This window comes from Leucoraja erinacea, chromosome 20, assembly GCF_028641065.1.
Source record: "Leucoraja erinacea ecotype New England chromosome 20, Leri_hhj_1, whole genome shotgun sequence".
Taxonomy (NCBI): domain Eukaryota; kingdom Metazoa; phylum Chordata; class Chondrichthyes; order Rajiformes; family Rajidae; genus Leucoraja; species Leucoraja erinaceus.
Window position 1 is genome coordinate 4,873,357 of NC_073396.1, and position 15,712 is coordinate 4,889,068.

At 44.3% G+C, this 15,712-nt stretch overlaps 1 protein-coding gene across 2 annotated transcripts in view; it reads left to right on the forward strand.

Annotated features, from left to right (window-relative positions):
• The window catches only part of rnf216 (ring finger protein 216), a 124,503-nt gene that overhangs the window by 16,292 nt on the left and 92,499 nt on the right, over positions 1–15,712 (forward strand). The window contains exons 2-8 of one of the 2 annotated variants that reach the window (XM_055651053.1): positions 1,232–1,325; positions 4,979–5,094; positions 7,825–7,949; positions 9,200–9,817; positions 13,350–13,426; positions 14,227–14,317; positions 14,769–14,933. In XM_055651053.1, coding sequence (XP_055507028.1) covers positions 5,028–5,094; positions 7,825–7,949; positions 9,200–9,817; positions 13,350–13,426; positions 14,227–14,317; positions 14,769–14,933 — 1,143 coding nt within the window. In that variant the 5' untranslated portion in view covers positions 1,232–1,325; positions 4,979–5,027. The remainder of the gene's footprint in view (positions 1–1,231; positions 1,326–4,978; positions 5,095–7,824; positions 7,950–9,199; positions 9,818–13,349; positions 13,427–14,226; positions 14,318–14,768; positions 14,934–15,712) is intronic. The other variant, XM_055651054.1, reaches the window with a different exon arrangement.

A 15,712-nucleotide genomic window follows, 5' to 3' on the forward strand; every position in this document is an offset into this window, starting at 1 on the left:
TTGAAGCTGTTGTGGCACTGTAATTTCCTGTAAAGGATTATTAAAGGTTATTCTATCTATCTACCACGAGTTTGATTTTTTTTTAGACTCGGGAGAGCTCTTGGAATGAACTCGCACCGTGGGACAGGGCTATGAGGTTTTTACACTGAACCCATGAAGGAGATTTTGGCCAAAATGACGTTGATACAAATTATTTTAGCAGATTTCTGCAATTTCATTTTTCAACCTTTTTTAATGTGTTCTAGTTTATTTATTTTATATTTCGGACCAAACATATTGCATGCACTGAACTTTTGCAAACAACCTTTGCTACCAAAATATATTCACCACTTAATGGTGGTGTTTGTACAAGTTAAGCTAATGGATACAATGAATTGATTCAATGAAAAGATTTAATGTTTCATTTAATTGACTCCGTTAATTCATTTTCTGCAATTGTATGTTTGTACATATGAAGATGCAAGTAATATGAAAATCTGAGAACGTAAATATGCCGACCTGTTCAGTGCATTCATTGAACTGAGTAACTTCAAGCGGAGAATGCAGGAAGAACTCTTTTGAAGAATTGGAACTTTAATCTTTTAGTGATAGATGAGTCTGCGAATGGATTTGATGCCATAATCATTTTTGTATCATGAAGTGGCCTGCACATCTGCTGCCTTTTACTATTTTCCTTTTCAAAATAGGATGATTGGAAGTTTTGTGCTTAACAGAGCTGGGATAAATTACTTTTTTAATGTATGCGATGGAGGACAGGTTTTTGTTTCAGTAATAAACACACTTCTATCAAATACGAACAGACACTAAATGCTGGAGTAGCTCAGCGGGACAGGTAGCTTCTCTGGAGAGAAGGAATGGGTGACGTTTCAGGTCGAGACCCTTCTTCAGACATTCAAATACGGTCGGTGTTTTTTAAGGTTTTGAAAATACCTCCCATTGCTACATTTTGCGTATCTTACACAAATCTTGCATTGGGATGTTCAAAGCATTCTATTCCTTATAGTCAAGGAAGATTACTGTTAACTTCCATTCACCAAATAAGATAACATTTCATTGCATCATATTTGTGATGTCGAAACTATAGCCAAGTGGTATGTGTCCTCAAAACTAATGGACAATCAATCCTCAATGATTTTGTTTTTGCTAATTTGTCCCATTTGTTCAATGACCTTGCAGTTCTGGTGAAAGCTTGTTAAGCTGGAATGTTGATGCTAGTTTTTCCCTCCCACAGAATTGACGCCTGATCTGTTGAATATTTCAACATTTTCTACTTTTATCAACCCACAATCGATGGACTGCTGTTATAGAAATTAATCCAGTGTTCGGTGAGTAATTATTTCTGTGTTTAATTAGGGAGGTTAAGGTTTCGAGACTGTTTCTTCAAGAGCAAGAAGATTGCCTCCCAAGTTGTGGAGGGAAAGCAACATTACTACCTACATGCCCATTTTGCAAATCTTGAAGGCCACCATTGCATTTGGATGAGGGTATACTTATTTAAAATTCCCCACTGTTCAAATCGCATTATTATTAGGGCATAACTGGTTAAATATTGAAGAAAGATTTTGTATACGAGGAATTGAATATGGAAAATTTGAAGAGGTGAACCCATTCAAAACTGTTTACCTCACATTTGTGTAATGCCTTAGCTTATCTTCAAATTATCTCAAAAATGCTTAGCCATCCATAAAGTATTGTTGAAATTGCTTGTTTATGTAAATGTGTAATGGGCCCCTCCCACTTGGGTGATATTTTAGGTGACTACAGGCGACTGCCGAAAATTTTCCAACGTGTTGAAAAACTTTCGGCGACAGTGGCGACAATTTGTGCTGTCGTAGGTGATGTCGTAAGTTGTCGCCAAGTTAACGTAGGTTGTAGGTTGTCGCCGGTGCTGACTTCAGTGAATTCCATTGTCCTAGTCGCTGGCAGTCGCCTAAAAAATTGCCTAAGTGGGACAGGCCCATAAGAAGGAACTGCAGATGCTGGTTGAAACCGAAGTTGCACTGACTGCAACTTGCTTGGACTTGCACGAGTGATGGTGATTATGATTTCTTTATAGAGAGGCTACATTGATAAAATGTTTCCGGCTACAGCATTTGCATCTCCTCAATTGCAATGCCAAAGCTTGTAGATTCAATCATCCCATTGATCAGCACCATCTAAACACTTTCTGCAGCATGTTTGTCAGGTACATGCAGGAAATCTCCATCTCGCCTGTTTATGAACACAATTTTTTGTGCCCAAATTTTGATATTCTATTGAAAACATTGTGACTACGTGGATACGTTTCCCATTCTCTTTGCTAATGTGAATTGTTTGGAAAACTATTTAGTACAACTGTAATCGAGAAAGCTCCACTATGTTGCAATTTGCTTCGCCCTTCACTTGCCGAGTTCCACAACTGCACCTTCTCTAACAGTGTATAGAACTAACAAATTGAATGTAAATAGGAGCAATGTAGTTTTATGTTCTCTTGGGTATGGTTCAGCAGCAGGATAAGACTCTGGATTGCGATTGTGAATCCATTCAATGGCTTCGTGTGAGGCGCTATGTGGAAAGATGTTGTGCCCCGGCTGAAAAATCATTTACGAGAGGGATTAGGACCCATTGTCTTAAGAGTACAGCCGCCACCATAGATGTGCCTTTCTGTTACATACTGCATTGTAGCAAGTGATTTTGTCTTTGCTCATCTGCTTGCAAAGGGTTCAAGTTCTCCTGCCAAAGGTGAAAGTATCTTCCTGATTTAGAACCGACGCCAGAGCCCAGATGGTGTCTTTGGCATTTCACCAGAGTTGTGCCGTCAAGTAGAAAAATGGCCTCGTGCGCATATGGGTATTGTCTGCATTGAAAAGCAGTCTGAGATTTCAGCCACATTTGATGGATATCAAAGAACGTGTGTCATCAGGAATTCCTCAATTGTTGCAAGTGATATTAATACAAGTGTGTAAAATCATGGGGGGAGCAGATAGTGTGAATGCACAGACTATTACCCAGGGTAGAAAACTGGTGGAAGATCTAGAGGGTGTAGGTTTAAGGTGAGAGGGGAAATATTCAATAGGAGCCTGATGGGCATCTTTTTCATTCGGAAGTTTGTGGATACATCGAAGCAATTGCTAGGGGAAATAGTTAAGACAGGTACAATAATAACATTTAAAAGACATTTGACAGTTGAATAGATAGGACAGGTTGAGAGAAACCTAGGAATAGGAATACTTTATTGTTGCATGTGACTATGCACTGCGACATTCTTTGCTTGCATACGCAATGAATACAAATAGCGGCCACCTACGGCGCTGCAAAGTTACAAAGCACGCCGGCTTCCCATTTTGTTGTCTTTCGCCCCCACCCCCCAACAGTTCCCTCACACCGGGTCCTCCATTGTCCTTCCACTCCCCCCTCATGGTGGTCCTCCACGCTCTCATCGACCGTCGACCACGGGTCGACCCGCGAGGCATGGCTGCCGAAGGGAGGCTTCACCAACAGTCGAGACCCCATTGTCGCGAGGCTCCACTGCTGCCGCCGCTGAGGCCTCACCGGTGTCTACGCCCCATTTCACGCCTCCATGATGCCGACCCGGGCCCCAGCCGTGGGCTCCGCCGGCCGCCTCATCTGACCCGGGCTTCTACCTGCGAGACCCCGTCCAGGCCCCGACCCGGGCTTCTACCCGGCTATCCAGGAGTCATCGAGACTGCGACACCTCGATAAAGGCCTCCGGCCGAGTCCCCAGTCCACAGCAGTGGCCCTTCAGGAAGCCTTCAGGAAACACGGGTCAAAGGCAGGAAAATTGGACCAGATTAACATGGTCATGGATGAGTTGGACTGAAGGGCCTATTCAAAGCCACTCGGACTCCATTGTATAGTAAAAACGTCCCCCACCTGCTTGGTGGCATGTTCCAGGCATCTACCTCTCACTGCATCAAAAAAAAATTGCCCTGCACATCTCCTTTAGACTATTTGCCCTCTCACTTTAAATTTATGCCCGCTGGTATTTGCCATTTCCACCCTGGGAAAGTGAATCTAATTGTCTACCCCATCAATGGCTCTCACAATTTTATATACGTCTATCAGGTTTAAATTGGAAATGCTGAGTTTTTAAGTAGTATTCTTGGCTCTTTAAAATGAACAAGTGGATGATTTAATAGTGACCTAGGATTGTTTGCTGGTTTTATGCACATATTTATAGACAAGAGCCTAGCAATAGATTCTCAGCCACTTTCCCAATTTAGCCACCAGTCCTCAGAAGCTCAAGGTTCCTCTGATTTTGTCCACTTGTTATATTGCGGACTGACATCTAGGCGTTGGTGGCCTTTGCTGGAGAACAACTTTTGAGAGCTCCACCGCGGGGAGCATAGGGGACTTTAACATCGCGTAGCCCGCGATCCCTTTGCCCGGGATCGACCTCGGAGCTCCAACCGCAGGTGTTTGCGGGACTTAACATCACGGAGCTCAGGGTCTCTGGAACTCCAAGCAACAGAAGCTTCGATTGCCCCGACACGGGAGCTTCGATCGCCACGAAGGATGTTCAAGTGCCCCGACCGCGGGAGAATTAAGAGGAAGAATATTGGACGTTTTTTACGCCTTCCATCACAGTGAAGAATTTGGGGAATCCACTGTGATGGATGTTTATGTTAACTTTTATGTAGTTGTGTGCCCATTTTTTTTTTTTCCGTTTGGCTGTGTGGTATTTCGCACATCACTGTATCTTAATTGGTACACGTGACAATAAAGACCTTTGAAACCTTTAAAATACCATTGATAATGAGAAAACGGTGACTTGCAAGGCCAATTGAGAAGGCAGTAACATTACTGCGGGTCTCAAGTTGTATAAAGGCCGGATACGGTAAGGTATGGTCACATTTGAACTTGTAAGTCCCTTGATGTGACTTGTAATTATTATTTGATATGGCACCATAATGAAACATCAGTCTGTTATTACATTGGTAACATGCTTATTTTTTTTATTCTTTTGATACTGCTTCAGGTATGTGAAATATCTGGGGGACAACATTTTGGTTCAGTGTGTGGTGGCGATGGCTGAACGAGTACTGGAGGAGGAGGTCATCAATGTCTCCATGTTTCAGGGAAATTCCCACAGTGGTAAGTACCTCCATTGGATAGCTTTGTCACCATTTTGCCTTCTGTTTTCATCAGTTTATGCAATATGAAGATAAAGTCCAATTACAATACAATACCGTTTATTGTCATTTGAACCTCAAATGAAGTTCAAACAAAATTTGGTTTCTGCAGTCCTACAACAGGAAAAGAACCAAGACACACCCCAACACAATTTACACAAACACCTATCACAGTGAATCTCCTCCTCACTGTGATGGAAGGCAAAGTCTTGTCTCTCCCCTGCTCTCCATTCTTCTCTCGATGTCAAAGCCCCCGGCGGGTGCTGGCAAGCCCCGCGGCCGTTAAAGCCACGCCGGGCGATGTCAGGCCCCGCTCCGGGCCGCCTTCAACCCCGCAACTCGGGCGGGAGAAGCTGCTGCTGCGGGAGCTCCGAAAAGCGGTCTCCACTAGGGACCTGCGAGCTCCCGATGTTCCTGTCCACCGGGCCTGCGGCAGGAGCCTCCGAGCTCCGGAGTCGGGCCGCAGCAAAGCGCCACCACCGCTCCCCACACTCCGAGGCTGGCCATCCCCACGATGGTAAGAGGTGAAGTCCGTTATTAATGAGGTAAATAGGGTGGTGTGGCGGTTGAGTTGCTGCTGCGGCGCCTACACACCCACGTTGGTTTTGTATACGCCTGTTACCGCTGACGACTCGCCAGCAGCCTCATGTGAAGGTCCAGACATATGAGCTCAATATCAACTCCAAGGTCAGACGCACTAATTGGCCTCATCTGCACACGGGTTATGATTGGTGAGAATGTAGGTAATGGGGCTTCTGGAATAAACGTGACACAAGGTGTCTGGTTCAGCTAAGTATCGTTTGTTCTTTGCTTTCTGTCATGGGATTCAGTAGATCCTACACTGCCGTACAGCACCAGAGACCTGGGTTCAATCCTGACCACGGGTGCTATCTGTACGGAGTTTTAACGTTCTCCCCGTGACTGCCTAGGTTTTCTCTGGGTGCTCCGGTTTCCTCCTGCATCCCAAAAGACATACAGGTTTGGAGGTTAATTGGATTTGGTAAAAATTGTAAATTGTCCTTGGTGTGTAGGATAGTGCTAGTGTACAGGGTGATCGCTGGTTGTCGCCGACTCGGAGGGCCGAAGGCTTGTTTCTGCGCTGTATCTCTCTAGTAAACTAAACGGCCAATAAATATACACTAAACAAGACACATAATAAACAGGGTTTAAGAGGGAACTGCAGATGCTGGAGAATCGAAGGTTACACAAAAAAGCTGGAGAAACTCAGCGGGTGCAGCAGCATCTATGGAGCGAAGGAAATAGGCAACGTTTCGGTCCCCACCCACCCCTGCCCCCGATCAGTCTGAAGAAGGGTTTCGGCCCGAAACGTTGCCTATTTCCTTCGCTCCATAGATGCTGCTGCACCCGCTGAGTTTCTCCAGCTTTTTTGTGTAACCCACATAATAAACAGGAAAGGGCGCAAACTACATAATATTTGTGTCTACCTTCTACATAATATTTAAACGCAGGCTGTGGCAAGATTTGCTCCAGCCACCGGGTGGATCATTCCGTGGAACAACAAACACAGTCCTTTGCTCCCAACGGCTCGTGGTAAAGGATGCCTGGGTGGCAACGGATTTTGTTCGCCAAAACCGAAATCCGTTATCGAGAAGTCTGTAATAACGAAGATGGACTACACAAGCATTCTGCAGGAACCAGTGTGCATTGAAGAAGTAACAAACTATGAATATGATAAATTTCTCTAGAGCTGGCAGTGGGTCCTGCCATATGGTAGAGAACAGCATGTTCCGTTTGTTAGCTTTTCATCAGCCTTTCTATGGAGGGAACAAAAAAAAAAGATGTGACAGCTGGTAAAGTCAATAAAATTGATTACATTTGGATGATATTTGCTTATTTTTAAACCATTTGACAGGTGAAAGGTGCACATCCATTCTTGGAAAGGGAAACCGGCCGTAACTATCAGATGCATGATTTTTAGTTTGAACATAAGGTTGTATTAATATGCTATGTATGTAATACCAAGTCAGCCCACTGTCCTCACCAGCTTTGCTCCAGGCTTCAGCCATGGTAACTTCAGTTTCTTAAATCAGTTTTGTCTGTATCTCTACGTTGTTAATGTTACGCTGATGTACCATACATTTCATGTTGTTTCATTCAAATAAATAGTACAAACTATTGGAAATATCAGGTTAGGCACTATTTAGGGAGAGATATTATCAACCTGAAACATTCTGTTTTTCAGTCTAAAGTAGTGTTTGAACTGCTGACACAATCTGTTTTAGTTTAGTTTAGTTTTTCAGCATCTGGTTATTTTTCATTTTGTTCCTTTCCTCAACAAATTGATCAAGCCCACACCTGGTCTATACGCTACCTGTGGGGAAACTCTTTAGGAGTGCTTCAAACAAACGCATGATAAATGTTTTGAAAGAGATTTTGTTTCACGGGTCGACAAAAATGCCAGAGAAAATCAGCGTGTTAGGCAGCATCTATGGAGCGAAGGAATAGGTGACGTTTTGCTCCATAGACGCTGCTGCACCCGCTGAGTTTCTCCAGCATTTTTGTCTGCCTTCGACTTTCCAACATCTACAGTTCCTTCTTAAACACTAAATCCTTCTGAGACAAATTGTTTCCTGGGTGATCACTGGTCGGCACGGAATCGGTGGGCCGAATGGCCTGTTTCCACGCTGTATCTCTAAACTAAACTGAAATTGTTTTTCACTTTCTGTGACAGTATGGAGGGACTCTCGCAGCACACCAGTCATCACCATCTCCGATGATTCTGACTCGGAGGACGATCCACCAGTTGTGCCCATTAAGATCGAAATGACAGAAGACCAAGATGTTGTACTAATTGAGGTATTGTGCGTTTTGCTGCCTCTTGCTGATGGGGGATCAGATTTTGAGATGTTGTGCCTTCTTGCAAACTATGGTAGAAAATAAGCCCTAGAAAAAAGGAACTGCAGGTGGTGACTTATGTAAAAATGAAAGGCACAAAGTGCTGCAGTGACTCAGTGGGTCACGCAACATCTCTGGAGATTGCTGACGTTTTGGGCTGGAACCCTTCTTCAGACTGATTCCTGCTCTCCAACAATTGTTCTGAACCAGACTCACTGCCATAGCCACTCGTGTTTATGCCTGTGACGCCATTTTGTGCCACGTGGCTTCCAGCTCTGTTTCCAGGCCTCCCAGTTTGGACCCAACCAGGATTTCAGGTACCCAGTCTGAAAAAGGGTCTCTACTCAAAACGTCACCTATCCATGTTCTCCAGAGTGCTGCCTGACCCGCTGAGTTACTCCAGCACTTGTGTCTTTTTTTTTGTCGAAAACCTCCGCAAAGTTCCTTGAGCTAACATGCCACATAAAAAATAATGAGAGTTGCCTAAGCATTATTTAAGATGAGATGAAGTATTCAAATGGAAGGTACACAAAAATGCTGGAGAAACTCAGCGGGTGCAGCAGCATCTATGGAGCGAAGGAAATAGGCAATGTTTCGGAGAAACATTGCCTATTTCCTTCGCTCCATAGATGCTGCTGCACCCACTGAGTTTCTCCAGCATTTTTGTGTACCTTCCATTTTCCAGCATCTGCAGTTCCTACTTCAACACTGAAGTATTCAAATGGTGTTCCCCATGGAATTATCCGGCTCCTAAGTATTTAACCATACTTGCCAAAGACATGGATGTAAAAATGAAACTAGAATTGCGTATTCATTTTTCCAGATGACACCAAGTTAGGAAACTATAATAGTAAATGTAGACAAAAGTCTTACAAGTGGGCAGTTTACAGACCAATTAGCCTGCAAACCCGCATGCCCTTGGGATGTGGGAGGAAATCAGAGCACCGGGAGGAAACCCACGTGGTCACAAGGAGAATGTGCAAACTCCACATAGACAGCACCCGAGGTCAGGATCGAACCCGGATTTCTGGTGGTGTGAGGCAACAGCTCTACCCGCTGCACCACTCTGCTGGCCCTGCCGTTAAGCAATGGTTAATGTTGCCCATTTGGGACTATCCCAACAACAATGTTACTCCTTATTTTCCAAAGTTTTGCTGTTATAATTCGTGCACTTGTCATTAACTGGTGCTCACCTGTCATGTCCCTTTCAGCCACCAGAGAGACAAATGCGACCTCCGATCATCATCCGGCCTGCATCAGAATGGCAAAATATCCAACAGGGAGATCAACCACGGGAAAACCAGGGAGCGAATGGAAACTTTGGAGAGGAGAGGAGCTGTATCATCGTGACTCAACATAATCGAAACCAACTTGTGTCAGATGTGGTTGGAGCTCGGGTCAGACCAGAAGAGGTCCACCCTCAGCCACCCATAGACGTGGAGGCTGCCCCTGCTGCCGAGCACCAACTTGAGCAGCGGAATGAGGAACAAAATTGGGTGGACCCTGGAGCGGCTGCTGGTCCCAGTGAGCCTCCAGCTGGGCGATTAAATGAGGTGGAACTACTAGACGTTCCACTTTGTTCAGCGGCAAAGACAGTGGAGCGGGAAGAAGCACAAGCGAATGTGGCGCCAGAGCAAGACCCTGTACCGCCGCAGCCCGACGTTGCCCAGGAAGCTTTCAGAGAAGAGATTCAGCCAATTGACAACGATCAAATCGTGCAGGAACAGCAGGGGGAAGATTTGTTAGACAATATGATAATGGACCTGGAAAACCTTGAGGAAGCTGCTGACGAAACCAGTGAACTCTTACAGTCACTTGTGAAAGAAACAGTAAGTTCTTGCCATTTGTTAAGGAATCTTTTCCAGTTTAGTGCATTTTGCCGAGCATTTAAATTCTTACCTAATAATTCGCAAGGGATCTTGGGGTCCAATTCCAGAACTTCCTGATAACGACAACACAAATAGATGGCGTGCTAAAGAAGGTATAACTTACGCTTGCCTTCATTGGTCGGGGCAACGTTGCCACATGGTGGCGGGGGGGAAGCGGCGTGACGCCTGTATTGTCGTGAGCTGTTGCCTCGAGTGTCGTGGCCTTTTTCGTGTCACCGCTTGGTTTTGAAATGTTCAAAACCTCTCGGCGACAGTTAGCTTGGCGTTGCGTGACTTCTCCTGGCGTAGGTGCTGTCGTAGGTTGTCGCCATCTGACGTTGGCTGTTGCCGGGTGCTGACTTCGTTGAATCCAAGTGCCGGCAGCCCACGTCATGCAACGTCAACCGGCGACCGTATCGCCGTCACGAGAAGTCGTGTAGCGTAATTTGGAAAAAAAAGTCCACCGCTCCACCTGTCTTCAGTTAACGCCGTCAGGGTCGGGCTGACGTAGGGTAACTTTGGTTGTCGTAGACAGTCGTAGGGGCTGTCGTGGGTGCTATCATGGGTTGACATAGAAACATAAAAGCATAGAAAATAGGTGCAGGAGTAGGCCATTCAGCCCTTCGAGCCTGCACTGCCATTCGATATGATCATGGCTGATCATCCAACTCAGTATCCCATCTCTGCCTTCTTTCCATACCCCCTGATCCCTTTAGCCACAAGGGCCACATCTAACTCCCTTTTAAATATAGCCAATGAACTGGCCTCGACTACCTTCTGTGGCAGAGAATTCCAGAGATTCACCACTCTCTGTGTAAAAAATGATTTTCTCATCTAGGTCCTAAAAGACTTCCCCCTTATCCTTAAACTGTGACCCCTAGTTCTGGACTTCCCCAACATCAGGAACAATCTTCCTGCATCTATCCTGTCCAACCCCTTAAGAACTTTGTAAGTTTCTATAAGAAACTTATAAGAAATGTCGTGTCGCGACGAATTGGGATGTCGGTTGACGTAGCTTGTCGTAGCTTGACGTCAACTTGGTGGCAGCCGGTCGTATGGGGTCGGTTTCTCGCTGTCACGCCACGACAGTGACTGTCGCCGAAAAAGTCGCCTAAGTGGGGCAGGCCCTTTAGGAAGTCATGCGGCTGTGGAGGACTTTGGTTAGGCTGCATTTCAAGCATTGTGTGCAGTTCCGGTCACCCCAGTACAGGAAGGATGAGGGAGCTTTGGAGAGGATGCAGAGGAGATTTATCGGAATGATGGAAAGATGCTTGAATTAGTGGGCATTAGCAACGTTTCGGGCCAAAACCCTTCTTCAGACTTCAGAATGATGCTTGGATTAATGGGCATTAGCAACAAAGAGAGGTTGGACAGCCGGATTGTTTTCTCTGAAATGTTGGGGGGGGAGTCCTGGTGGAAGTATGTAACATTTTTCAGAGGCATAGATAGTCAGACCACTTTCCCAGAATGGAAATATCAAATACTAGAGAGCATAGCTGTTAGGTGAGAGGAGCAGTTTAAAGAATATGCAGGGCAAGTTTTTTTTTAAAGAGGGTTGTGAGTACCTGGAACCCACTGCTGGAGGTGGTGGTGGAGGCAGATAGGATAGTGGCATTTGAGACCTTGGATAGGCGCAGGGATATGGATTATCTGCGGGCAGAGAAGAGTTGATCTTGGCATCCTGTTTGGCACAGATATTTGTGGGCCAGAGGGCCTGCTCCTGTGCTGTACAGTTCTATTTTCTATGTTTACTTTAGATTAATGGTGGTTCTGCCTAGTTACTCTCCTGCTTTCTGTTAGGCACTACTGCAGCTGTGGGCACAACACGCCAAACTTGCAATGCAAGCAGAAACTTGAAATCTGTATCATATGTACAAGCACTTCAGCAGTGCTGTCAAAGCAGAATCTTCGCAATGATGGTGTTTGCTGAATATTGTTGAGGATGGATTTTAACTATTTCTTATTGGAGTCAGAGAGAGGGAGAGCGAGAGAGCACAGGTGATGTCCTTTGGTCCAATACTGACCTTTAAGCACCATTTTTACACTAAATCCACCTGAATCTGTTTTATTCTTCCCATTATCTACTTAGGGTAGCACAACAGCAGAGTTACTGCTTCAGTGCCAGAGGCCCAGGTTTGATTCTGACTACCGGTGCTGTCTGTGCGGAGTCTGTACGTTCTCCCTGTGATAGCCTGGGTTTTCTTAGCTTGGGTTTGCATTCATTGCAAAAGGATTTCAGTATAGGAGCAGGGAGGTTCTACTGCAGTTGTACAGGGTCTTGGCGAGACCACACCTGGACAGTTTTGGTCTCCTAATCTGAGGAACGACATTCTTGCCATAGAGGGAGTACAGATAAGGTTCACCAGACTGATTCCTGGGATGTCAGGACTTTCATATGAAGAAAGACTGGATAGACTCGGCTTGTACTCGCTAGAATTTAGAAGATTGAGAGGGGATCTTATAGAAACTTACAAAATTCTTAAGGGGTTGGACAGGCTAGATGCAGGAAGATTGTTCCCGATGTTGGGGAAGTCCAGAACAAGGGTCACAGTTTAAGGATAAGGGGGAAATCTTTTAGGACCGAGATGAGAAAAACATTTTTCACACAGAGAATGATGAATCTCTGGAATTCTCTACCACAGAAGGTAGTTGAGGCCAGTTCATTGGCTATATTTAAGAGGGAGTTAGATGTGGCCCTTGTGGCTAAAGGGATCAGGGGGTATGGAGAGAAGGCAGGTATGGGATACTGAGTTGGATGATCAGCCATGATCATATTGAATGGCGGTGCAGGCTCGAAGGGCCGAATGGCCTACTCCTGCACCTATTTTCTATGTTTCTATGTTTCTCCAGGTGCTCTGGTTTCCTCCCACATTCCAAAGACGTACAGGTTTATAGGTTGATAGACACAAAGTGCTGGAGTAACTCAACCAATCAGGCATTATCTCTGTTGGTTAATTGGCTTCTGTAAATTGCACCCAGTGTGTCGGATACGAAGCGGGATAATAGTGAACTAGTGCAAGGGTGATCGATGGCCAGCCTGAACAAAGGGCTTGTTTTCATGCTGTGACTAAAACTAAAATTAAAATTACTGCATAAGCATAGTGTAAGTAGCCCATACAAAAGCCTCGGTGCCAGGTCAGTACGTCCCAACAGCAATTCTCTAGTCTGTGATAAACTTACCGCAACCAGGGAACTATCTACCTCACTGGCGACCCTCAGACTATCCTTGCTCGGACTTTGCTGGCTTTTCCTTGCACTAAACGTTATTCCCTTATTATGTAGCTATACACTGTAAATGGCTTGATTGTAAACATGTATTGTCTTTCCGCTGACTGGATTGCTTTTCCCTCTACCCCAGTACATGTGACAATAAACTAATAAGCAATAACAACTGTTTGTTTCGGAGGCAGATACATTCTTCACAATTGCCTTTATTTTGACTTTTTTTTTAAATCAAAATATAATTTTCATTGAACTTGAATTTTTCATGCAGGTGAATTTGTTTCCTGAAATAGAAGAACAATTTGTTGAAGAGCTGATTACAACACATGAAATCTGGGATTTAAATGTGTAAGCACATCATTGTTGTTTATTTAATTTAGCTTTTTGATTAATGGGCAATGAGGAATTGTGGCACTGCAGTTTTAGTCAGTCCTGCTTCTGTTCTGGTAGCTCACCCCCTGAAACATTTCAAATGAGTTGAAATTAGAATCAACAATGCATGGTACAAAGAATAACAAACTGCAAAACTAGAAAACTGTTATTGCAGGGTAATAATTTATCAGCAATGTTGCTTGTCCAAAACTCAGTCGTGAGAAGGATGGGAAGTTTCTGCAACTGCGTTTAATCTTAGACAATTGTGCACAACTCATCCCCTTTTCCAAAATTCTGTCGTTCTTGTCGGAGAGCTATTTTTTATATGAAGTTGATATTAAGATGATGAATGACTCCCATTTTTCAGTGTTTCTTGGTGGAAGCTTCTGGGTTCACTTAGTGATTCTCTGAAATATAATGTTATTCATAACCATCCAAGGAGAGAAAGTGAGCCAAGACTCGCCTCTAGTGGGGATGAACACATGAAATAGAAAGATGCCTCAAACAAACAGTACATGGCTTCTGACCATAGCTTTGGTTAGGGATACATAGGATAGCTCAGGAGAACTTTTAACAAGTGAAGAAAAGTTTTTTTTGAAGATAATATTAACAATATCTGTTTGTGCATTGACTACCTATTATATATTGTGCAAGCAAGAATCAGTCACTAAAAGTTGTGGAATAGAGGGTTCTGTTTTTCTGAAGAAAATAGATCGTTAGTTAGAATGTTATATACATATAAACCTGTGTACCAACATTTCATTCTTGTTTTTCAGCTTGTGCAACCACCTCCTAGAAAATCCTGATTATCCGAAAAAAAGTTTAATTTTCACCCACAGCAGCAGTTTGCTTGAAAGTAACGAAGAGGTAACTGGGCTTATTCTCGCCTATTGATTAAGTAGGACACAAGGTGCTGGAGCAACTCTGAGGGTCAGGCAGCAAACTTTTACCCAGAGTAAGGGAATTAAGAACCTGGGGGGCAACTTTTTTTATACAAGGGTGGTAGATATATGGAACGAGCTGCTGGAGGAGGTAGTTGAGACAGGTAATGGTTAAAAGACATTTGGCCAGGTAAATGGAAAGGACAGGTTTGGAGGGATATGGACCAGATGCAGGTGGATGGCAATAGTGTAGATAGGGCATGTGATTGGCATGGGTAAGCTGGTCCAAAAGGCCTGCCTACCAACTCTGTGACGACCAGCGTGGACATTCATAAACACTCTCCCAGATAACTAGTCAACCGCAAATATTAATATGCTCTTTTCCTCAAAGCAAAGGATATATATGTAATCAGCGTTATGTCTTTTCTGTTAAACAGAAACCCAAGATCGATTTCTTTGACTTTTCGAAACTTGTGCCTGTAAACCAACAATGCTTCCTTCAGGCTTCTGACCTCCTCATGTCAGATTTCAAAATGCTCAACAGTCAAGACATCAAATGGGCTTTACATGAGCTCAAGGGACACTATGCAATCACCCGCAAGGTTTGTGTTTTCTCAAGTGGCGTGGCATATCTGTTACGTTTTATGGCTGTCTGTGGCCAATGATGAGCATGTCCAAAATGTGTCCTTGTGTCAACTTTATGTATGTGGTGGCTAATCACATTGCAGTCTGCAATTCTTGCACTTAAGAATATATTTATGAAACTTGAAGATGCGTAAAACTGGCACTTAATTTTGCACTGGACACTGCCTGAACCCTTGAGTCATTTGGCAACATTTATTGAGGTAATGGTGAGGATGCGTTAGACTGAGTAGAGGTAAACTTGAGTCAAAATGTTCTTGCATTTGCTGGCTTCCATAAATGGGAAAGTGTTTTGTTTCAACCCTAAGTTCTATTTAGATGGGCAGGTGATTGTCACTAATCTTATATTTTCCTTGGTTATCACTGTGGGCGGCATGGTGGCACAACGGTAGAGTTGCTGCCTACAGTGCCAGAGACCCGGGTTCGATCCTAACCACAGGTGCTGTCTGTATGGAGTTTGTACGTTTTCCCTCTGACCGCCAGGGTTTTCTCTGGGCGCTCAGGTCTCCTCCTACATTCCAAAGACATACAGGATTGTAGGTTGTTTGGCTTCTATAAAATTGTGAATTGCCCCTCAAGTGTGTAGGATAATGCTAGTGTAGAGGGTGATCGGTGTGGAGTCGGTGGGTCCATGCTGTATCTGTATCTGAGAGAATGGAGCAGCTAGGCTTGTACACTCTGGAGTTTAGAAGGACGAGAGGGGATCTCATTCAAACATATAAGATTATTAACGGCTTGG